The 24,919-nt window shown below is 36.6% G+C and overlaps 1 protein-coding gene across 2 annotated transcripts in view; it reads right to left on the reverse strand.

The window, feature by feature from the left end:
- The window catches only part of OBI1 (ORC ubiquitin ligase 1), a 42,134-nt gene that overhangs the window by 10,032 nt on the left and 7,183 nt on the right, over positions 1-24,919 (reverse strand). For both annotated transcript variants that reach the window (XM_040623732.1, XM_008686664.2), the window contains 4 exons: positions 19,734-19,869; positions 17,553-17,644; positions 14,583-14,831; positions 10,972-11,060 (listed from right to left, as the gene is read on the reverse strand). In XM_040623732.1, the coding sequence (XP_040479666.1) occupies positions 10,972-11,060; positions 14,583-14,831; positions 17,553-17,621 (407 nt within the window). In that variant the 5' untranslated portion in view covers positions 17,622-17,644; positions 19,734-19,869. The remainder of the gene's footprint in view (positions 1-10,971; positions 11,061-14,582; positions 14,832-17,552; positions 17,645-19,733; positions 19,870-24,919) is intronic.

Raw genomic sequence — 24,919 nt, forward strand, 5'->3', positions numbered from 1 at the left:
TTCTTTTTAAAATTAAACACCCAGTGATGAAAATTCCACATTCTTAGAGAATTTATTAATCATAAAAGTACCATCTATGACCAATCCTAGCCACACAAGCTGCTTCCACAAAAACATGTTAAATAATATGAGCCACACTAAGAGAAGAGGAAGAAATTCCTCCCTCCTGAAGACTCAAAACAACATTTCTGTTTTCTGGACCATCATCAATAAAGAAAGAAAGAAATAGCCCATCATCAAATAAATAAATAAAGTGAACTTGCATGATGGAATTTAACAAGAGTAAGTGTAACAAGTAAGTCTTTAACAGTAGCCTGACCACTACTGATAATGACAGTGACAAACATAACAGCAGCAATCACAATTTATTAAATGTTTACCTGAATCAAGCACATAGCTATATGCTCATTATATATTATCTTTTTTATTGTCCTGTCGACCTAATAAAGGAGGATCTGTTATTTTTATTTTAAAGACAAGAAATGAGAAGCTTAAAAAGACTGTCTCTTATTCAAGGATTTGCAGAAAGTGGCAGGAATAGGATTTGAATTCAAGTGTATCTGAGTCCAAATGCCAAGTCTGACATTATATGAAGTGCCTGAACATTGAGATCCCTTCTTCAGTAATACAAGTACCTATTTATACTGTAAAGTAACATAAAATACAAGCTAGGACTGCTGAGCACACAGTCTGTACACACAGTTAAGTAACTAGGATTGCTGTAATATTTACTAATCCATACATTTGCTAATAGAACATGGAGAGGAAATAAGGGATCAAGATGTAGGAAGACATACAGATATGTATGCACACAACTGATAAATATTTATCAAAAACCTACTATATTTTAGGCACAAGTTCAAGAATATTTTGCAATTTCCAAACATCATTTATTACAGTAGCCTTTCAGGAAACTAGCACAGACAGCTCACCCCAACAAATGCCAACCCAAAGAGGGTATCTCCTTTAACCAGAGATACGAGGACTAAATCGGAACCCAAACCACAAATCTGAAAGCCCCATCTTAAAGTGTGCTAACAACAGAAAGTATACATGATCATTTTGTCTACCTCATGCATAATCAGCAGGCATCTTCAACTATAAGGAAACAATGCTACTTATGTGAAATAAGCAAAATTTTAAATGTAAAATTTTAGGGCCTAAGCCTCACACAGGTACTTGTCCTGGGGTCTAATATTGAGGAATAAAAAAATACCAGCTATATTATGCTGCATCTTAGTTTTAGCATACAATAGAAAGTGCTTCAACATTTGCAAGAATAAAAAAAAGTCACAATTTCTTCCTTAAAGACAAAGGTCACATGGACAGTGGAACTAGATAAAGAATTAAGGCCCATGTAGCCATTTTTCCTCCTCCTACCTCCCAGAAGTACTGTTTAAAGATTAAGGTACAGTCTGCTTTGCAAGCTTTCAAATGGAGAGCCGAGTTTTAAAATAACAGCTCACATTATCAATACAATTTTAAAGGAAGTGGTTTTTTGGTGCATTTATTAAACTAACCATGCATTTGTAGTTGAAAATTGTGAGGCTGAAAATTCTTGCCGAGAAACCTAGAAATTCTTAACACAAACAACCTTAGACTTGGGCTGCATATGTAAATTGAAGAAGAAGAGATTCCCTTTTGTGGTCTCTAAAAAGGGCTGACACACACACACACACACACACACACGCACACACACACACACACACACATATTAACTGTTCTTTTTACTATGGAATAAATTCCATTTTATTTGATGAATATATTTCATTTCAATTCCACATAGAAATGCCTTAATTTTCTTCCCCAAAAGAAAAGATCAGCCTTGAAGTTTACAGGATATCAGTGGGGATCCTAATCTTTCATGGAAGGAAATAACCTGTGACATGCTATTTCATATCTTTTTACAGTTCTAAAAGGAATAAAGGACTTATATGTTTTCCCCAAATATAATAACCTTAACAACAAAATCTCAACAGTGTAAGAGGATAGCTTTTGCTATATAAAAAAAGCATACTTAAAAATCTCCGGACTAGTATCTATCTATACATTTTTCACTACAGTTAAATCAACCTCTCTCTCACCATGAGGAGCAATCTATTTTTTTATTCTCCCAATTTCAAAGGGGATGTTTATTAACACAAGAAACAATCTAAAACAAAATAAAACAACAAAAAAACTGTGATCCGGCCACGCTGTAATTATTACTCTGATGACAGTTACTAAGGACTTAAAGTATGCTGAGGGAATAAGAGAAAGGAAAACAAAGTAGAAGACATTCTTGTTCTCAAGCAGTTCCTAATCTTCCCGACAACCCTACTGCTTAGTCATTAGCATGCATTGCAGGCTTCTAAAATATCTTATCAATACAATAAAGACAAGTTGACAGAAAACTGCAGTAACTGTCCATCCCCAATTAGCTGAATACCCAGAGAAGGGCCCCTCAGGCGGCTGAGGGGCCCGAGCACACCTGGCTGTCACAGTCTGGCCCCAGGGTATCATCAGGCTCCCCTGACAGTCTACAAGTTCCCCTTCCGGGAAAACCAAAGGGCATAGCAGAATCAGTCATCAGATCAGGCTGGGGTCAAATACCAGGAATCGTGGCGTTTGTCAGAGCAGAATCATGAGAAGTAAAAAAGGCCAGAATAGGTCAAGAAGGGACAATAGCCAAGGCCAGCAAGACCAGACATGCTGCTGAGGAAGCCGAAAGACAGAAGCACTCTGAGTGGCACTGGGATGTCTTGAGACACAGTTTAGGAAGAGCAGAAGTGTGAACCAAGAAGGAGCCACAGCTCAGAGTCAGCACGGAGACAGATCAAGGTAGGATAAACCCAGTACAAGTAAGGAGATAGACGAGAAATCTTGTCCAGAAGCCCAGCAACCCCACCTCCTCCTTTCCCCTTTCTTGCTCCCAATCTCTAGTATGACCTAGGAAAACCTCAGGAAATCCCTCTGCTCTCCTCATTTGGAGAAAATGCCAAGAATCTTGGGATTTCCTGTCCGTGTAAACTCTTTGTACTTTAAGCTTCAAGAAAACTCAAAATCTCAATTCCCTGGTTAGTTCTCTCCATGTTGCAGCATGGAATATTAGGGTATAAGGACTCCTTCCTTCTGCCAGTCTTCAGAGAAGGAACACATACACACACACACACACACACACACACACACACGAGTCATACACACACTTACATATACTTTATACAGATACACATATTGCATGCATTTTTATAAATATGTCTTAGCTCCAAGAAGCTAGCCGTTAGATTAACTGAGCATCAGTCATGGAACTTGTCAGTATACCACTTGACCCTTAATAATATAAGAACAATGGGAAGAACAAGAGGAAAGTGTTTCTTCTGTCTTAGGAACTCATGGGAGGGCTTCACAAATAGAGTAACAACTGTGGAGGAATTAACAAGGCAGAATAAAAAGGGAGAGGTTAATGGGGAGGACCAGGGAAAACAAAGGAAAAGGCATGAGCAAAGGTGCAAAGGCATGTCATAACATGGCGAATCTGGTCAAAATTCAGCATGTCAAAGCAGAGTATAAGAAGGGGAAGGTTGGCTGGGGCGCCTGGGTGGCACAGCGGTTAAGCGTCTGCCTTCGGCTCAGGGTGTGATCCCGGCGTTATGGGATCGAGCCCCACATCAGGCTCCTCTACTGTGAGCCTGCTTCTTCCTCTCCCACTCCCCCAGCTTGTGTTCCCTCTCTCGCTGGCTGTCTCTATCTCTGTCAAATAAATAAATAAAATCTTAAAAAAAAAAACAAAAAAAAAGAAGGGGAAGGTTGGAGCGGACACAAAAAGGCCAAAACTCCAGTCATATTGTAAAGAGCCTCACATACTTATGAAGATTTCTGGGCCTTAATTTGAGGACAGTGGGCATCACCGAAGGTTATTAAACAAGGTAGTGAGATAATCAAATTTATATTCTAGAATACTGGCTATAATAAAGCAGATGCTTTAGGGTTGAGAGTGGAAAAGAAAAGCAAGCAATCAGAAGGTTGTTTAAAATAGGCTAAGCAAGAAATCATGTGCATCTAAACTAGTGGGGAATGAGAAGATGGATTAGAGACATTTAAGAGGTAGGATAGATAGAATATACTGAACAATTAGGTGTGGGATGAGGAGAAGGGGTGGAAAAACAGAAGACTGAGGTTTTTATCTGAGGCAACCAGATGAGTAGTAAAGCCATTAAGGAGGATAGAAACAAAGCAAGAGGATAAAGAATCTTTTGAGTAGAATGGATAACAGATACAATTATTTAGACACACACCTATATCAGTTTTGTGCTATACATTGTTCCAAGGACATAAAATTATCTCTGTTAATCCTCGCAGTAACATATCATCCACATTTTACATAAAGAAAATGATGGCTTCAAGGGATTAAGTAATTTATTGAGTGTTATTTATCTATTCATTTAATCATTCAACAAATATTTATCAGATGCCTTTCAGGTGCTGGGGTTTTGCGAGTGAAGAAAATAGGCAGTAAGATTCTTTTACCCTTGCGGAGCGTGGAGTTTAGAATGGAAGGGACAGACAACAAACAGATCAAGCTATTAAACAAACAAGATAATTTCAGACTGATTAGGTCTAGGAAGACAATAATACTATAACCTTGGTTCAGTACTAGCTGTGGGCTCTGTTATAAGCACATTTCAAGTTTTAATTTATTTAACCATTACTACAACCTATAAGATAGGTACTACTGTTGGCCTCATTTCACAGAAGACAAGAACAGAGATACAAATCACAGAGCTAGTAAGCAGACAAAACCAGAGTTCAGTCCTAGGGAGTCTGGCTCTGGAGCCTGTGCTCATAATCACATACTACACTGCTTCGTCATGCCATGATTTTATTACTGTGATATCACAGTAAGACAGTGTAAGGACTTAGAAGGTACTGAAGCAAAGGGCTGCTTTAGAATGAATGATCAGGAAAGGCCTATCTGAATCTGCTGACAGAAGGAGTCAACCACATAAAATCTGGAAGCAGAACATTCTAAGCAGAGAGAAAAAGTCCAGCATGTTTTAGAAACAGAAAAAGCCAGTATGGCTGGAGCAGGATGAGCTGGGAGAATGATATGAAGTGGAACAGGGAAACATAAACTAGTTTGTGAGGAATATGGATCTTATTTTAGGAAAAAAAAGGACAGTTGTAGGCAGGAGACTTCTATAATTTGATTTATATTTTATAAAAAGACAATTTCAAGTATGGTGAAAATGAACTGGGTAGGGGAAGGAGGGGCAGAGTGGAAGCAGGGACATTTGAATCCATGTAGTCTGTCTCCAATGCTAAGTATTTATTTAAACACTACACTATGTGGTGAATTTAAGGTATAAGATCTTGGGTGAAGGTATAAAATAGACAGAAATATGAATCTACAGCTGAGGAAAAATGTAAAACCAAACAAAGATTAATTAGATTTTATTTTATCTCTGACATATAGGTAGATGGTTATTAAAGCTATGGGAGTAAATGAGATGGCTCATCAAGGAACACAAATACAGCAAAAAGGGAAGAAAGCCCAGGTCATAACCTATGAAATCTATTCTTTCCTCTTCAGAGTACTTTTTTTCTTATACTAATAACAGGAAATACTGTTCACTATCCAGAGAGTATCTGGAGCCTTTATCTTCCCCCAGAAGGAGCAGGGGCATGGGGGAAGACTGGTCCATAATGACAAGCTTTGGGGTTGCTGTGCAGTAAAAGAGCTACATGCAGGGAGACATTATCAAATCCATAAATCTCACTAAAGACACAATGACAAGAACACATAACATTCCTGAATACATATTTATAGAAAGGAAAGCCATTAATCCAACTATAACCAAGTCTGATATTAATGACCTACAGAGTTTTGTACATGGAGTTTAACACCTTATGCTGTTAAGGCAAGTTAGTAGCTGAGAGCAAGAACAGTTGCTCCACTAAAGCCTCCTAACAGCTGGCACAAACCCTGCCTAGTGTGCCTAGAGCAAAAAAAAAAAAAAAAAAAAAAAAAAAAAAAACGGCACAACTGAACAGAAAGATCTGAGAGAGGGCATGAAAATTTGAAACACTTTAAAAGTCAATTCTTCAAGGACAAGTATATCCACATTTCTGGGCACAGTTTAGGGATAGTAATTGAAGCCAAGGGTATTTAGGAGTATGAGAAACATTAACACTAAAGTCTTCCCTTAGCTTCTTCTCATTCTTGTTATTTTTTACCATGTGGAGGTGTAACACTCCTGGCATTCCCCACTAAACAGAAGACTGAGAACAGGCCTTTCTGTTTAAAGCACAGAGTGATGGATGTAGTAGAGGGAAGCTAACCAGCTATTTAAGTGGGGTGATGATGGTCACAATGGAGAGATATGCAAATTACATAGAGGACTTCTGCTCTGAGTCTCAGAAGGAAGCCACCATGTTTCTCAAGCATAACCATAGCTAGTACTGGAAATGAGGGACTGGAACTAAAGGGATTACTTAGTATTTCTAACAGCTCAAGCTGTTTCCCTCTAGCTCAGAATGCCTTCCTCCTCATGGAAATCTCCACCCTTCAAAGCCAGGCTCAAGTCCTGCCTGTTTGATAAAGACTCTTACCATTGCAACGCACTGGTCATTCTCTTTACTCTTATCGTGGTCTCTGCTATTTGACTTACTGTTCAGTATTTAATTGTTCCGTGTATTTTTGTCTCTTGCTTCATTAGATTATGAGCTTTTTAGATGTGTTTCAGGAGTTTTACTTTTTTTATTATACATCCCCTTTCTTCTATTAAAATATTCTGTATTTTAGTAGTCACTTCTAAAAGAAAATATAGACATTTTATTAGGTAACCACAATACCTAAACAAAATTAACAGTAATCCCTTGGTATCACCTAATATCTAGCTTATATTCAAATTTACCTAATTGCCTCAAAAATGTCTTTTGACATGCTTTGTGATGAATCAATATCCAAAGAAGATCCATATACTGCATCTGATTATTTTGACTCTTAATCCTCTTTTATTGTAAAGCACATCCCCCTTCCCATTTTGCCAATGATTTTTTATTCATTTTTTAAATTTAAAATCAATTAATATACTGTATTATTAGTTTCAGAGGTAGAGTTTGTGACTCATCAGCTGCATATACCACCACCTTGCCATAAAGTGTACCACATTTGGCATTTGTCTGTTTCCTCCTCGTCTTAAGAGTTATGTTTATCAGGCTGCCTGGGTGGCTCAGTTGGTTAGGCATCTGCCTTCAGCTTGGGTCATGATCCCGGGGTCCTGGGACTGAGCCCTGCATCAGGCTCTCTGCTCTGCGGGGAGCCTGCTTCTCCCTCTCCCTCTGCCTGCTGCTCTGCCTGTTTGTGCATACACGCTCTCTGTCAAATAAACAAATAAATAAAATCTTGAAAAAAAAAGAGCTATGTTTATGATCTATTTTCTCAACAAATATGTATTAGGAGCGGAATATGAGCCAGAACTCTATAAAATGCAGTGGCTACAACAGTGAATACAGCTATAGTCCTGGCTCAGACAGAAGAAAGCCATGAAACAGATAGTTGTACAAAATATTAACTACTAGCAATTATGATATGTGCTATGAAGGGAAAGTACAAAGTAGTAAGAGAAATTATAGCAAGGGAACCTAACCTACTTTAGGGGTCAGGAAGAATATTTATTTTATGTAGTTCAATGCACCTTGTACAATGTTAAGTAAATAAACATTCAGTACTCCCAGGCTGGCTGGGAGAGTTAAGTTTTCTTCAAATTATCAGTCTTATAAACTAAAGGACACATCACTACCTCTGGAGTTATGAATCTCTTAGGAATCCATGTTAAAGAAAGCTGAAAGGACAAACAAATGGTTTTCCCTAGGTGAAATAAACTATTTTAGAAGAGAAGAAAAATTCAGGAAGTAGCTATATGAAATCAAAGAAAAAGATCACATTTTCTAGACTACCAGTTTAGATGTTAGGACAATGAATTTTTGACAAGGAACAGAATGGATATTATTTAAACCTGAAGAACAGGCTTAGCAGAATATCTGCCATACTACTCAAAAAGGCTTTCAGGTGAAAGTTGAGAAAGGAAAATTATTCAGGCACACTTTAAGACTGGATATAATGGATGGAAACAGAACAGAAAAACAGCAACAGAGGAGATAAATAATAACCCAGATTTTCATTTTAAAAGGTTATAGCACTGTTTTTAAAGTATTATAAAATACATTATTTTTATACTGCACTATCTACTTGAGACCAATTGTAAATGTTTAAGTCACCTTGTCCACACCATATGTTAGTCTAGTTTGGGGGCAACAGTATTATTTGAGTATCTTGAAAAGAAATACCTTCTGCTATGACTGTACTGTATTTGCCACCCACAGCCAAATTCACATGCTAAAGCCCTAACCCTCAGTCTGACTATACAAAGAGATAAGAGTTTTAGGAGGTAATTAAGGTTAAATGAGAGCATAAAGATGAAGCCTTAGTCTGAACTGGTGTCCTTCTAAGAAGAGGAATAAAAGGGACACCTGGGTGGCTCAGTCGGATAAGCATCTGACTCTTGATTTCAGCTCAGGTCATGATCTCAGGTTCGTGAGATCAAGCCCTGTGCTGGGTGTGGGCGTGCAGCCTGCTTAAGATTTTCTCTCTCCCTCTCCTTCTGCCCTTATCTCACCTTCCTCTATTTCCCTCTCCAAAACAAAAAAAAAAAAAAAAAAAAAGAGGAAGAGAGACCAAACTCTCTTTCAGACATGTGAAGACATAGTGAGAAGGTAGCTGTCTGCAAGTGAAGAACAGAGCCCTTGCCAGAAACTAAAACTGCTGAACCTTGATCTGGGATGTCTAGCCTCCAGAACTGTGAGAAAGGAAATATTCAATGTGTAAGCCACTCCATCTATAGTATTTTGCTATGATTGCCCAAGCTGACAATTATACTTTTCTAAATTTTTTCCTCTCTAGTATCTAAATTTTAAAGCTCTCTCCTCTGCATGATTTGTAGAATATGTCTGTGCAATTTGAAGGATGCATCGGAAACGAAAGCTATGTGTATAAAAAGGATACCTTGACACCTACCCAAGTAGACAAGAAAAATAATTGGTAAGGCATTTCCTAATCAAGGGAACAAAATGGAACAGATGGTTGTATTTGCTTGCATTTACTTTTAAACTCTTGAAATTTCGTATTTTTTCAATACAAACAGGAGCTCTCCTCAGGTAAACCAGATCTGGGTATTTTCAGCTGTGGTCAGCTTCCCTCTGAATCCACTAGGGTTTGGTGATGCAGAGTAAACAAGGCTATAAATCAAATGCAATGCATTTAATACCTCAATGCATTGCAAATTGATCTGGAATAGGGGTCAGTTCAAATCGTTTTTTAAGTGAAACTGTTCCCTTCCCCTGAAGGGAAGGAATGGAAGTTAGAGATAGCAAGTCCTAAAGTTATATGGGATTCAGAAGTGTGACTGCTTGTTAGAATAGACAGAGGCCAGGTTTCTTCAGGTAAGATTCTTCTGTTACTTATCAGGTTGGAGCCGTGGATATTTAAAAACACATCCTGGTGGCTGGCATTAAATATGAAATCTGGTGGGCAACTTTTCAAGAAATAAATGCTGCAGACAAAATAGCTTTAGTTCCATTCAGCACACTGTGGGAAATGCAGCTAATGGACAAGCATTACTCTGACTGGCAAGGCGAGGTGCCAATAAATGAGAGGAGCAGAGATTCAAACCACCACATAACAGCAACATTTCCTAAGCTTATTTCACTAATTTGTCAAAGTACAACATTATCTGAAGTGAAAGAAAAATGAGGTTGGAAAGCACAGGGGAAGGAACTACTTAAAAGTAAAAGCTATGCTTCTTTCTCTATTGGTTAGTTATCTCTGCTTTGAGTAATTATGGTTTACTTCTACCATTTCCTGATACCACACTTGGTTTTACTAAAGGCAATGTTTTCGCTTTTTCATATGATAAGCAGAGAGCTACTTCTGGTAGGATAAATTTCCACTGGTTGCTTATGTCTGCCTTGCCTTTTTCCAGTTGGAAGAAATGAAGTCCAGTAATTACAGAAGGAAGGTGTGGAGTTCTGATATGCCAACCCCTCAAAGAGGGATTGAGGGCCATATTCTCTGCTTGTCTTTTTTTCCCCCTGAAGAAGAAAAACTTCAAGTGCTATCTCCCATCTCTTCTCCATCTTTAACTCTCAACTCTCAATTGTTTCTTATAATTTTAAACAAACTATTAAACAGGTCAATACTTGTACTCTCTTACTTGGAATGGAATGAAAACTATCCCATCATAAAGGAAGAACAGATTCACTTAATTGTATAATTAAAATCAGTCTAGAATTCAACAAATAATGTCTTAAGTTCTATTTCAGATATGCTTTCTAGTATAATGGTTAATGTAATAGTGTAACAGTTCTCTGTGTAAGGTAATACAGCATGGACTCTGGGGCTGGACTATGTGGGTTCAAATCCTATTTCCACGACTTACTAGCTGTGCAGATTAGACAAATTAATTTAATCTCTCTATGCCTCTGTCTCATCTGTAAATGGAGAACACTAATAGTACATCACAGGTTATTGTACCTGGCAAAGAGAAAGGACTATATGCATGTTAACTACTATTAAGATTATTTCAGAGAATATCTAAAGGGCATTATGTTAATCACCCTACTCTCTGTTGTACTATTAAACAGTTATATATAAAACCAAGTGAAAGTTCTCCTGTCTTAGGTCACATAAAACAATCCTCTCGCTAATCAGGTAAGGAAAAAGGATAACAATGAAATCCTTTCTTCAAAATTAGCCTTAAATGACACAAAGATCTCACCAATAACATAAGTGTACACTTGACTTTTAGAAGCAAGACATTCTATTTAAATCTACATATTTCAATGAAAAGAGTCAAATGAAAAACACATACAATAATAGCTTATTCTAAAACACTGACATAATCTGAAACATTGCTTTATAAGCAAAATACATACTTCTGGGGTGATCTGTTATCAACTTCAGCCTTCAGTCGTAAATTCTCCCTCACCAGGCCACCATTTTCCAATTTCAATTTTTTATTTGCCTTTAAAAAAGAGTTGAAAATAATTAAGCATGAGCTAAAACAATAAAACAAGTGCCTTGTAAAAATTATGTCACGAGCCATCTGTATTTTTTAGAGTGATATCAGAAAATTGAATATTAGAACATGGCCTTCAGAAACTTAAAATCACCACTGGGAATGACTTGTGAAACTGTGAACACAACCAAGCATTTTTAATCCATATTCCCCAAGCACTTTGCAATTCTCCTATCCAGGGAAATAAACAGAGTTAGGTTAGTTAGCTTAGAGTCATTAAGGGACTATACTAATGGCAAATATATTTTTTTTCCTTTTTCACATAACTGAATAATTCTAAGCATTATACTATATGCAATTATTTGCAAAACTAATGCTAAGAGTTAATTCTCATGAATTATGAGCTATGAGATTGATTTTTGGTTGCTACTTAAAAATAGCTTTTTAGTGGTAACAAATCTAATATAATTAAACCAATTGTTTTCTTTCTTCAAAAGTTTTTCCCCAATGCCTTGGCTCACAACTTCTGGGACTCTCAAAATTGGGTCAATATTTTCTAATAAATTGTAAGGATTCTCTTTTGATTAAAAAAAAATCCAAACTACGACTTTCTTTTTGTATTGTCTGATACCTAAAAATTGTTTAACAAAACATTAATTGCTAGAAAATTAGAAGTTGAATATTGATTCTGGACAAAAAGTAGTGTGCCTCAATTTTAGAGTCTTCTTAAAAGCCATTTAAATTCCTCAGTAATGGCATTTTTTAGTTCCAAAGAATAACACTCCCTAGCCTAGAAACCAGTCTCACTAACTTGGCAAGAGAAATGTCTTTGACTAGAACACTGACATTTAAAACATTTTAAAGTGAATGGGTCACGAAAACTACTGTTAACAAAAAGGTTTAAACTGAAAGGCTTAAAAACATATTTCGAAAATTTGACCAATGTTTTTGACTAATTTGCAGAACTTCTGACTATATTGCTTGTCCACCCCCACACAAATACCCCTAGAGGATGACAAGAGAGGAAGGGCAAAAAAACATTCTTCTTGGCATAAAGCCTGGCTGGCTCTTGTACTTACACTCATCGAGGTTCTTTTGGGCTCTTAAACAGCTGCTTATCCTCACGGTTGCAAACCAACCAGTACTGTGGAGGGTTAATTCTTTAAGTGACTGATAAATACTATTACTGCCCCTCTGAAGATATAAGGAAAGTCATCTACTTCCTCATACAAACAGACAATGAATTAAGCTCTCAAACATAGCACCATAAGAGGAGGCACTTAGTGAATGCTTTTTGATGATGATGACAAGCTTAAATTAGAAACTCATTTGATTTCTTTTCCCCATCCCTTCCATATGGTATCGCTACATTTCAAGGTCTTTCACCAGTCCTGTGGCTCTCTAATATCCTCATTATGGGCTGGCTGGTTCCTTAAGTATCAGAGGTATTTTCTTTTCTTTTTTTTTTTTTCTTTCCAACTATCAGAGGTATTTTTGGTTGAGTGGGTCAAGATTACCAAGAGCAAAGTTCTGCCCATTTGTTGCACCTAAAAGAGTAATGAGGACTTCAGATAACTATTTTGCATTTGCAATACTAATTCAGTAGTGATATTGGCCTCATGATGGTTTCAAAACTCATCAGAAAACAAGTCCATTTCACTCATGCTATGTAGTCTGAATCTTTTGTACTCCTGTATTTGATTTATAGTATGTTATTATTTTTTACCTCAATTCAAATTTTGCTTCCACGTTTTCTAATTCACTTGTGCCACAATTTATTGCCTAGTACTACCTAATACCACCACTAGGCATCCAAAATGGGCTTATTAAATATCCCAAATAATTCTGAGGTCTCAGTGTAGCTCTGGGATTGAATTTAACATGTGACCTTTAAAAGAGCAAAGAAAAACTGTTTTATGTACTTTTCTTTCACATACCCCCTACACCACTTTTACAAGCCCAGAGTAATGTTTTCATACCAATCCTCATCTTCAAAGAAGCATTTATTGCCAAAAATTTAGATGAAGTTTTAATAACTATAAAGGAGACCATGTAGAACTTAATGATAGCTCAAGAAGACGAAGGGAAATTAAAGGAGACATAGTAGATTAATAAATACTGTAAATTTCCAGCTGTCTTTGCTTTTCATATCCTCTTCCTGGACAAACCAACAGGCTAATGTCCTTCAATACCCAAAGAAACTACACACTTCCTCTAAACTTGTAACAAACTCAATGCAATTATATCTGTAGTTTCTTTTTTCTCTGAAAGCACTAAATTCCCTTCTTTTCTGAACTCAAACAACATTTATTTTATAGGTAGATATGTGAAGATGGCTTGGTATTTACACTAAGTTGCAGACTTCTAAGCTACTTAGCCTCACTGAGGATCTGAGGGTCAGTATGTTGTGGTATTTCTTTAAGGAGCTCATTAATGATTTCAAGGAGGCAGGATTCAATAATTCAACACACTAAGGATGTTTTAAGGGAATGCAGACAGGTTAAATGGGCGGTTGTGGACATGGATACCACAAAACCATCACCATTCAGCACAGCAGGACTCTACTGTGGATAAACTTGAAATGAAAGCCAAAGGCTGGTCCCTCTGGCCAACAAACCTCTACAGCACTTGATTTAACAACCTCTCATACTGGATCTCATCTCTTTTCCTGGACTGAAAAATCCTAGAGGTTTGCCTTTTCCACCTATGCTTTATCTTGTTGGATGAAAAGAAGAATAATTGAAAAAAAAAGAACTCAGGGGCGCCTGGGTGGCTCAGTCATTAAGCGTCTGCCTTTGGCTCAGGGCATGATCCTGGCGTTCTGGGATCAAGCCCCACATCAGGCTCCTCCGCTGGGAGCCTGCTTCTTCCTCTTCCACTCCCCCTGCTTGTGTTCCCTCTCTCACTGGCTGTCTCTCTCTGTCAAATAAATAAAAAAAACCTTAAAAAAAAAAAAGAAAAAGAACTCACCTCATAAGCTACAATACTTTTTTGCATGGAGTATTCTAAAGCATCTATTCAAAGCTTCCTTGGAATTAGTCATTAAGTCTTTTAACTACTTACAATCTTAAAAATCAGAGAATGATAGTACTAGAAAAGATATATTCCAAGCTTTCCATTTTATAGGTAAGGAATTGGATACATATAGGGCAGTCATTGACATAAGCTTAAAAAAAAATTAAGGCAAACCACAAAGAGGGGAAATAGAAACACATCCTTTAAACTGATGTCACTCTTCTACAAGAAGATGCAAACTCATATAGAAGCACTACAGTCTCCAATTATGGTCACAAATGGAACGACCTGATATTTCTTGGCAGCTGATGACATTTAAGAAGAAAAAAGTTGTATTACTTATAAATGCTTGTCCAGAGATTTTTGTCCTTCCCCCAAAATCTTCTGATGAGTGAAGATATTATGGCTATTCTTCCTTTTATTTTATTTTTTACCATGTTATGTTAGTTACCATACTATTTTTACTTTTAAAGGTACTTAAAGTACAGAATTTTAAAAACAACCACAACTTACTTCCTTTAACTTATCCACATCATCTTTTACTTTTTCATAGATTTCATTAGCTGTTCTAAGTTTTTTCTTCCACTCTGCTACAGTTTCTGGGTCAATTTTACTTGGATTATCTGCAACTGGATGTTTGTCTTCATTTTGGTTGCCTTGCATCAAGGTTAAAGGATCCAGAATAGTCTTGATTTGTGACTCCAAGCTGAGATTTTTACTTTTAAGATCTTCTACTTCTTTCTGCAGACAATCTATTTCATCCTGAAAAAGAATTGCATGGCCATTAGATAGACACAGATACTAAACACATATGTATGCTAAATTGAGGTCAATGTGTTTTTAAATTTTATACTCAAAATTCTGCAGGTATACAGATTCATTATGCCTCAGAATAGTTTTGTAGGCAGAAAGTCACATACAGTTGAAATTCTCAAAATGTATTTGACTCTGATAAAAGCTGGCATTTCCACTGCTTTCATTTTAATTCAGTGATAATTTGTGGTTAAAAAAATAAAAATGTTGGGGCGCCTGGGTGGCTCAGTTGGCTGAGCATCCAACTCTTGATCTTAGCCCAGGTCTTGATCTCAAGGCCATGAGTTCAAAGTCCCACACTGGGCGTGGAGTCTACTTAAAAAAAAAAAAAGTCAAATCTTTTATTTTATTGAAGAGATGCAGAAAACAAAACAAGTCACGTGAATTCAACAAGGATGTAGATTCTGCAGAAGAAAATTCTTAGGCATGTTTAACTGCTTTAGTGAGGGGAATTAAAAAAAAAGTGTTGATCAAGGTCATAATAGGTTTGTTTGATAGTTACATTTTTGCTTCTGCATTTGAAGTAGGAGTGTAACCCTATACTATGCCCTTCCACTTTCCATTCAGTTAATTTTTAGTTTTACTTTTAACTTTTCTACATTCTGGTTCTTCAATTACCACTGTGACTATGTAAAGTATTAGTATTCCCCATTTGGAAGTGCTTACTCTCTTAAATTCAATTACTAAACATTTGGTCTAGAACTTTTTTTTGTGATACCACTTATTAATCTATAATAGATATTTCATCTTAAACTAAGATTGTTAGAAATTCTGTTGTTAGAAAATAAACAATATATCAGTGAACATTTAAAGGATTATTCTGATTATTATCTAAGTGATAAATATTAAGTATGTAAGAATACATTTTAGAGTTAACATAGACAGTACTATTTATATTTTAAATTACAGTACACGTCAAGTCAAATAGCATTATAAAACAAGAAAGTAAGTTTTTTGTTGGAATTAATATATTAATGAATAAACAAATATGAATAGGAGAACATATATGAACGAACATTTATGCAGTCATTTATTTATGCCCCACTCTATTTCAAAATATTTTTGAGGCAACTGAAGCAGTTTCCATGCATATATTTTAACTTAAAAATATTCTGTGTTAAAATAAGGATTAATAATATCCCCTCTTTAGTCAACATAAAATAACAACTGGGCTTAATGGCTACTACTCGAAACCATACATATTCCAGGGTGCCTGGGTGCCTCAGTCAGTTAAGCATCTGATTTCAGCTCCGGTCATGATTCCAGGGTCTTTGGACTGAAGCCCTGCTTCTCCCTCTCCCACACCCCCTTTTTGTGCATGCACGCTCTCTCTGTCAAATAAATAAATAAATAAAATCTTAAAAAAAAAAAAAACCAAAAACATACATAGTCCATTAGCATGAAACTAATTTGGAAAATTTCCATCACTGTGTCAAATCACCTTCACAAGAAAGAAAAGTAGTGCATGATCTCACTTATACGTGGAATCTAAAAACAACTGGATACATGTAAGCAGAGTTAAACAGTGGTTACCCAGGGTGGGGAGGTAGGGGAAATGGGGAGGTGGGAGAAAGGAGATGGGTCAATATGTACAATGTTGTAGTTATGAAGGCTAAATAAGTCTAGAGATCTCATGTACAACATGATGACTACAGCTAATACTGTCTTGAATACTGGACTTTGCTAGCAGAGTAGATTTCAGGTGCTCTCACCACAAAAATAAAAGTATGTGAGGAGATGGCTATGTTAGTTGGCTTGAGTGACACAATCATTCACCATGGATATGTATATCAAAACATCATGTTGTGCCCCTTAAATATATACAATTTTTTAAATTTTTAAAAAGATTTTATTTATTATTTGAGATAGAGAAAGAAAGAGCTCGAGCACAAGCAATGGGAGGGGCAGAGGGAGAAGGACAAGCAGACTCCCCACTGAGCGGGGAGCCCTATATGGGGCTCCATCCCAAGACCCTGAGATCATGACCTGAGCCAAAGTCAGACACTTAACCAACTGAGCCACCCAGGTGCCCCAAATATACACAATTTTCATTAAAAAACAAAAAACCAAAAAAAAAAAAAAAAAGAAAGAAAGAAAAATAGCATATTTCATACCAAAATCTCTTTGCTGGTAGTTGACATAGGTATATTTATTTTATGAAAACTAATCAGGCATAGAAATATCAGGGAATTTATAGACAAACCAAATGGAATGACAGTTACAGCCACTGTTTACTAGAGCATTCATAATGCCCTGTAGGGACTGGAAGACTGACTTTCACAAGAGGGTTTCTTTTCTCTCCTAAATTGAGAGCAAATACTTACAAAATGATGTGTCTGTTGAGGACAAATTTGAAATTAAAAAAAGGAAAAAAAATGCTCACATTTGTTCCTGTCTTTTATTTGAAATAGAAAAGGAAAAAAGAAAAAAATTATCAAATAAGATATTAAACAGGCTCCACACCCAACACTGGGCTTGAATTCACAACCCTGAGATCAAGAGTCACATAATCTACTGACTGAGCCAGCCAGACGCCCCTCAAATAAGGTATTTTTCAAATGGCATTTAAAATAAGATTTTATTGGATGTTAACAAGTCCAGAGACCGAGAGAGCTCAGTTATAGCTTGAATTCAATGCTGTCCTCATTTTAAATTATAACTATTATTTACCTCATACTCTTTGTGGAGTAACTCAAGTCTAGTTTTCCGAAGGTGCTTCCTGACTGTATGGCTTAGCATAGGTTCACTTTCACTTGTTCCTCCTAAAAGGAGAAAAAAAAAAAAATCTAACTTTCATTCCGATTTAGGCAGTATGAAAACAAAGATAAACGATTTTCTTATTGTTGTATATACTTCTCCAGCTTAATTTCTACCCTTTCCCTATATACATACTTGGGGCTGCCACCTAGGCCTTTCTCTATCTCAATCTTGAGAAAAGATAAATACCAAATAACACCATAAGAAATACCTTCAGTAAAATATCATGGGCATTTACTTACCTGTGTATCTTATTATAGTAAACTCAATGAAGGCAAAGGTTATATTTTGTTAATTATCACATTTGGACTACTGTAAAATTTGAATACCAGACAACTGTTCAGTTATAATAAAACCAATGATTATATTTATATTTAACCAATAATTATGTAAGTATTATCCATATTATCAAATTTCACATAATTCTCCAGTATATCTATATATATCATAATACATGAGTTCATATTATCATATATATATTATTATAACTAATGTATTCAAACCTACCTAGTTACTGATAAAACAAATGAAAAGATTAACACATATTTTTACTGAATCTAACAATCCAGTTACAATACATTATGAATCACAGCATTAACTCTATGCCCATAACTCGATATGCAAACACTCAAAATGAATTCTTCCTGAGAGTTCTTCACATATGCTGTGGTAACTTTCTTTGTACTTATTAGTATCATGACAGCAAAGGTATTTTACAGATGTTCTTTTTCAGGACATTCTATCCAAATACAAGGATGAATGAACTATTTTACTTGAGAGAACTTATGAAATATCACTTAGATATGAATGAATAAAGGCAGGAGAAAGGATATGAAGAGAAGCTAGGGAAAACACTTTCAAATTATTTTAATCATCAAAGTTCACAACAGAAAAATATTCCTTTACCAGATTTCACCCAAGTACCAAGAAAGAAACCTTGGAATAATCTGATTCCTCCTTCAGATTTCTTAGTTCTGAAGTCCTACTAGTTCTTCTTTTGTTCTAGTATATATCTTCCTTTCCATTTCTACCATAAAAATCTTACTTAAGCCCATTTTCCCTAAATTGGGATTATTATAATGACTTCTTGTGTTTTCTGAAAAGTGTTCTCTATACATAGGTAATGCCAGAGTCACTTTCAATTTTTCCTAAAGCAGAAAGAAGTAAAAATCATTTTCATTTCTGCAATCTAAGAATAATAACTTATATGAGCAGAATAAAATCCAAACACTAAAAAAAGCTCTTTAAATGTTTAATTTTTCAAGGATCGTCTAGTTCAAGTTTTATTTCCCTTTTACCCACACTGGTATGGCACTGAATGTTCTTTTTTATCCTTAAACCAGACTTAGTTCTCCCTTAACTGGGCTACAGCCTCCTACCTGACCTACTCACAGCATGTCTCTCCCCTTCAACCCAACTTACATACCATCACCCAAGTAATATTCCTCAAGCACATTTTGGATCTTGCCACTCCTGTGTTCAAAACCATCAGCTCACTTTACTTTTCTTCTCACCTACAGACCAAGTCCCTGAATTAGTTTATTACTCAAGATTCTCTGCACTAAAGTCTCAATTTACCTTTTCAGTCTTATTTCAGTACTCAGACCCAAACTAAACTACTGATCATTTCTAAAAACATGCTTTGTGTTTTCCTATTTCTAATCCTTAGTTCATGAAATTTACTCTGTATGAAATGCCCTCCCTAACCTTCACCAGTTGAAATTTTATCCATCCTTAAATCTCTTAAGGCCAACTGCTTTATGAAACCTTTCTTGATATTCCCAGCTGAACCTCCTTGCCTGAACTCTATGGGCCTCTTTTGACCTTTAGCATCTGCTACTTTAAGCCATTAATATTTTGGTCCATATGCATAGCCTCCACCATAAAGTTAGTTCCACAAGGCTCTAAGATTTCTCATAGTGGCTCGTGCCCCTCATGTGTTCACTTACAGATTATACAAATGACCAATCCATCCAGTATGACAGTGGCAAAATGACATCGGTGAAAATTGTCTATTTTAGTCTTCCTTCAAATATACACTATTTAGAGAGTGATTCAAATCTGCTTCTATGTGTTTATAAAACAGGCCCTTACCAATAATCTCTTTGCAAGGATTTTCAGGCGTGATGGGGACTCTGCAAGCTGGACACTGGCTATTATTCTTCAACCACAAATCGATACAAATTGAACAAAATACATGGTTGTTGATGCATATGACAGGCTGACGTACCTTTGAAAAAAGAAACATTACTTTTAGTACAGGACAACAGTCATAACTAGAATCCCAATAGGTTTAGTTTAGAGCAAATAAATAGTTTCTCTACAGTACAGCAGAGTAGGTGTTTTAAGAGGAAATTATCCAGGATTTATAAAAACACTGGTTTATAATTTAAACAGCAAACAATGCTGACAGAAATACTGACATACACTAAATAAACAAATCTTTGACTCCATTTAAACAAGCACAAATACTAATACTTTACATTTATATAGTCTTATATTTTACAAACGGCTTTCACATATACTTTCTCTCTCTGTGATTCTGTTTTAAATAGTCCTGTGAGGTAAACACAGTAAATATACCTCACAAATAAGGAAACCAAATTGTGAAGAAATTCTGTGGCTCGGTCAGGATTATTGAGGTGTTTTGACTGTATATAATTGTTTTATAAGACAGAAAATAGAAGAAAGAAGTTACTTTAGTTTTCTATCTGGTGTTTGTTTACACATTTAATGTCTATCTCTCCTATTAGAAAGGAAGCTGCATGAGAACAAAAACTTCCTTCATCTCATTCATTTCTAAATCTCTGATGCCTAGAAGACAGCCTAGTACACAACAGGTACTCAACAAAAACTCGTTGGATTAAGTAATTGCTATTAAGACAGTATTTAACACTAATTAGTTAAGGAACTGCCAGAGGGAATAATAACAATATTCTTCAAGTAGCAAAAATTTTTAAATAAAAACCGAAATGACATGTAAATGCTTAGGCTTTCACTTGATTCACAAGGTAATATTACTGTGGGACTCAAAACACTGTGTAATATTTTCAATATTTACCTGCTCTAATAATAATAAAAATACCATTTTAGAGTCCTTCCTCACTAGAGATCAGAAGATTAAGAGGAAACAGAGAAAGTAGAAGGAGAAGAGACAGAACTACCACAAACCACTTTCTGCAGAGAAAACACTTGTGCTACTTACTCTACGTCTGCCTAGGAAAGATAGTGAGTATTCATTAATTCGAAAGGGTCTCTATCTTCAAAGAAATCACAGATGTATGGTGATCCATGACAGGCAGGAAATCATTTTAAGTTTCACTGTAAAGAACTCTTTGGTCTTAGTCTGATTTTCCAAACACGGAGATGCTCTCTTGATTATGAACACTGACATATGAAAACTAAACAGAAAAGATGATTCAGCATGCATTTAGACTTCCTCTTGGAGAAACCAATTCTAATTCATTCGGTTCAACTAATCTGAGTGAACAAATGAATAAGACCATGAAAGACAGCTTCTCATACTCTTCTTCCAAGTGCTCCTACCTACAGCAAGGAATGAATGCTTATCTAGAAGGTATTCCTGGTCAGAGTTTCAAGAGGCAGACAAGTCTAAATTTCCTTTACAGGTTCTGTTTTTTCCTATAAAGTCATGTGGCTTGTCCAAGTTCACCATTATATATTCGCGGGTGTTTTCATTTCATCTTTAAAGTCATGAAATGTTTTAAGAACAAAAACCTTCTCAAACTAAGTACCAGAAAGATACTGCCTTATCTATCCTATAGATTCCTGCAACACACACACACACACCCTGAATTCCTACAATACTCCTAGAAGTATGTGTACCCCTAAATTGAGAAATTCAACTAAAGAAAGAAAAGTTATCTCCTTGAACTTTTAGAGTAGTGATTTAATTTCTTTTTTTTAAGTCATGAACTCATCTAAAATGGATGAAAGCCAATGGTCAAAACATAAAACTGTGCACATTTAAAAAGATTCAAGATGCTCTTCTACCTCTTATAGGCTTCCCTCATTAGAAGCACATTTAAAGGCAATCAGTATTTTCCATGTAATTGCTTCCACAACAAAGGTTAAGTATCTCCCCAATCTAAAAAATGCTTTTGGATAACTCAGTGGTTGGTGCTATCATTAACTAAGGTGAGAAAGATGGAGGAAGAGGTCTCACATGTGGTAGAAATTAAGAATTCTGTTTTGGGCATATTAAATCTGTGATGCCAGGTGTACTTTTAAATGGATAAGGCAGAGTCTGAGAATCACTGGCATAAAAAATGATGGCATTATATCAACAGGACTGGAGGAGATTCTTTCATGGGCAGAGTAGCTAGAGACAAGGGATTCCAGCAAGCAGAGGAAGGAAAAGGAGGAGCAACCAGCAAAGGGAACTAAGAAGGAGGGGCCTGTGCTGGAGGAGGTCTTACAGAAGCCAAGAAAAGAGATTTTCAAGAGGAAGAAAGCAGCCAAGCATGTCAAATAATAACAGAATGAGCTTGGGGTACCTGGGTGGCTCAGTCAGCTAAGCATCAGACTCTCAATTTCAGCTCAGGTCATGATCTCAGGGTTGTGAGATCAAGCCCCAAGTCAGGCTCCTCACTGGGCATGGAGCCTGCTTAAGATTCTCTCTCCCCCGGGGCGCCTGGGTGGCACAGCAGTTAAGCATCTGCCTTCGGCTCAGGGCGTGATCCCAGCGTTCTGGGTTCGAGCCCCACATCAGGCTCCTCTGCTATGAGCCTGCTTCTTCCTCTCCCACTCCCCCTGCTTGTGTTCCCTCTCTCGCTGGCTGTCTCTATCTCTGTTAAATAAATAAATAAAATCTTAAAAAATAAAAGATTCTCTCTCCCCCTTTCCCTCTGCCCCTGCAACCTCCACCCCTAGAAGGAAGGAAGGGAGGAAGGAAGGAAGGAAGGAAAAGAAGAGTATGAGCTTGATATGGACAAAGAAATGACTATGGGATTTCATTACATGGAAGTCACTGTGATCTGTTACTGACAAGCGCTGTTTCAGTAAATGGTAAGAATGGAAACTTGATTGAAGGTTGAGAGAGACAGGGAAAGGTTAAGTAACAACAGAGAAATACAGACAACTCCTTCGTGTTTCATTGTAAAGAAGTCAGCATAAGAATTAAGACCATGGTAAGAGATGCCGAAGAGAATGATACAGTAAAGACGGGATGTTAATGATGGAGGAAGAAAAGGAGAGATTAGAGCCATAGGCAGCAAAATCCCTAAGAAATCAAGAGGGAATGAAATCCAAAGCACACAGCAGAGGTTGTGGCTTTTACAGGCTTGAGGATCCATCTTTCATTGTAACAAAAGGGAAGGCCACGGGCCTGAGAACAAATGCAAAGGGGTTAGAAGATCTGTTGATGGAAAAATGAGAGAACTCGTGTTCTAAATATTCCAATTGCTTATATTTTATCTTTAATATGAGGTAAGGTTAGCAGCTGAAAGTGAGAAGTAGGAAGGGATATCAACTTGAGAAAATAGAATACAGCAGCTATTTTGAAAACCAAGAAAGTAAATTTACTAGTAATTTACATACAGTAGGATTACCAAACATTTTTGAGTTCCTATTTGAGATCTGTGATTTTTACTATAAACAAAACCCAATTAACACAGGTATGTATTTTTCTTACCAATTTTTACCTGTTCAGTTTTAGGCAGGAAGCAAATAAGTTGTTGGGTTTGCCCAGAATTGGATTTTTGCCAAAGAGAAAGAGAGAGACAAGGGACTGATGATAATAAATGACCATGGCTAACAAGAAACATGAGTATATGAATGGTAATGATGACAGTGAAAAGTGATATTCACAGAGTCAACAAATTGGTCTTGATAAGGCTGAAGTAATGCTGGAGAGTAGGTATGATGAAAAGAGAATCAGAGTGAGATGCTTATAGTCAAAATACCAGAGATGGTACAGCTGCTTTCTTTAATGCTTTTTTCCTGGGCCATCTTATCTGACATAGTTCTATTTTCTCTCTTAATCTCATGTATCACATGATGTTAACACCTTTTTTATGACAACTCCTAAGAATCCTCTGTAACTGGATCTCAGTAAGCAGCAGAGCTTGGGCTTTGAGAGACAAACCTGGGGCTAACTTCAGCTCTGCCACTTGACCTGTGTGACCTTAGGTAAGCGCTTTAGTTACAATGCGCATAGGTTTCTGTCTCTGAAGACAGTGGCTTAACTTAGTATACTTTTCATTCAGGCATTAAGATTTAATACTGTAAAGATATAAACACAGAGGGGTTGATAGCAATCCCTCAAAAAAGAAAAAAAGAGAAAGAAAAGAAAAGGTAACAGTATTACTGTAATCTGTGCCTTGGAGCCAACTCCATGTAAGGATCTTATAGCTGCCTCAATCATAACATGTCCAAACCCAAACTTGGCCTCCTCCACACATTTGCTCCTCCTCCTGCACTCCTTCTTACCTAAGTTAATGGCACCACCACCTCATTACTTGAACTAAAATACTCAGAGCTGTCTCTGACTCACCCTTTTTACTTAGCCTCACCATCCAATTGGCCACAAATCCTGGTATCCTATATTAAGTCAAAGTAGCCAGAGATTTTAAGATGCACCAATATTTTATGTACCACTAAGAAAAAAGAATGAAAAATGCTGCCAATTACAACTGTAAGATGCCATCACTTGTAAGATACTGCCAGGTTTCAAAAAAGTTATAATGTGAAAAAATTACACCCTAGAATTGTCAAAATTTGGCAAATCTACCTTTAAATGTTTTTTGCTTTGTTTTATTTTTATTTATCATCTATCCCTTCTTTTCCATCTTCACCTCAATAATGAGTTCAGGCTCTCATTCCTTTACCCATGGATCTATTGTAATGACCTCTTCCCAAGGTTCCTGGCTTCCAAATATTCACTTCTGTCCACCTTTTTCTTTTTTAAAAAAAAGATTATTTATTTATTTGTCAGAGAGCACACAAAAGCAGGGGGCGGGGCAGAGGGAGAAGCAGGCTCCTCGCTGAGCAAGGAGCCCGAAGTGAGACTCCATCCTAGGACCGTGGGTTCATGACCTGAGCCGAAGACAGACGCTTAACCGACTAAGGCACCCAGGCATCCCTCTGTCCACCTTTCATACTGATGCCAGAGCAATTTTTCTAAAATATGGATCAGCAGCTTTCACTGCTCTCCTGAAAAACAGCAATGATTTTTCCCTGTTCACAATTTTAAGTACAGCATTCAAGAACAACATAAGCTGGTTCTTAAACAGCTCTTTCATCTGCTATTTCAATACTGA

Source organism: Ursus maritimus, unplaced genomic scaffold (genome assembly GCF_017311325.1).
Source record: "Ursus maritimus isolate PB19 unplaced genomic scaffold, ASM1731132v1 scaffold_10, whole genome shotgun sequence".
Lineage (NCBI taxonomy): Eukaryota > Metazoa > Chordata > Mammalia > Carnivora > Ursidae > Ursus > Ursus maritimus.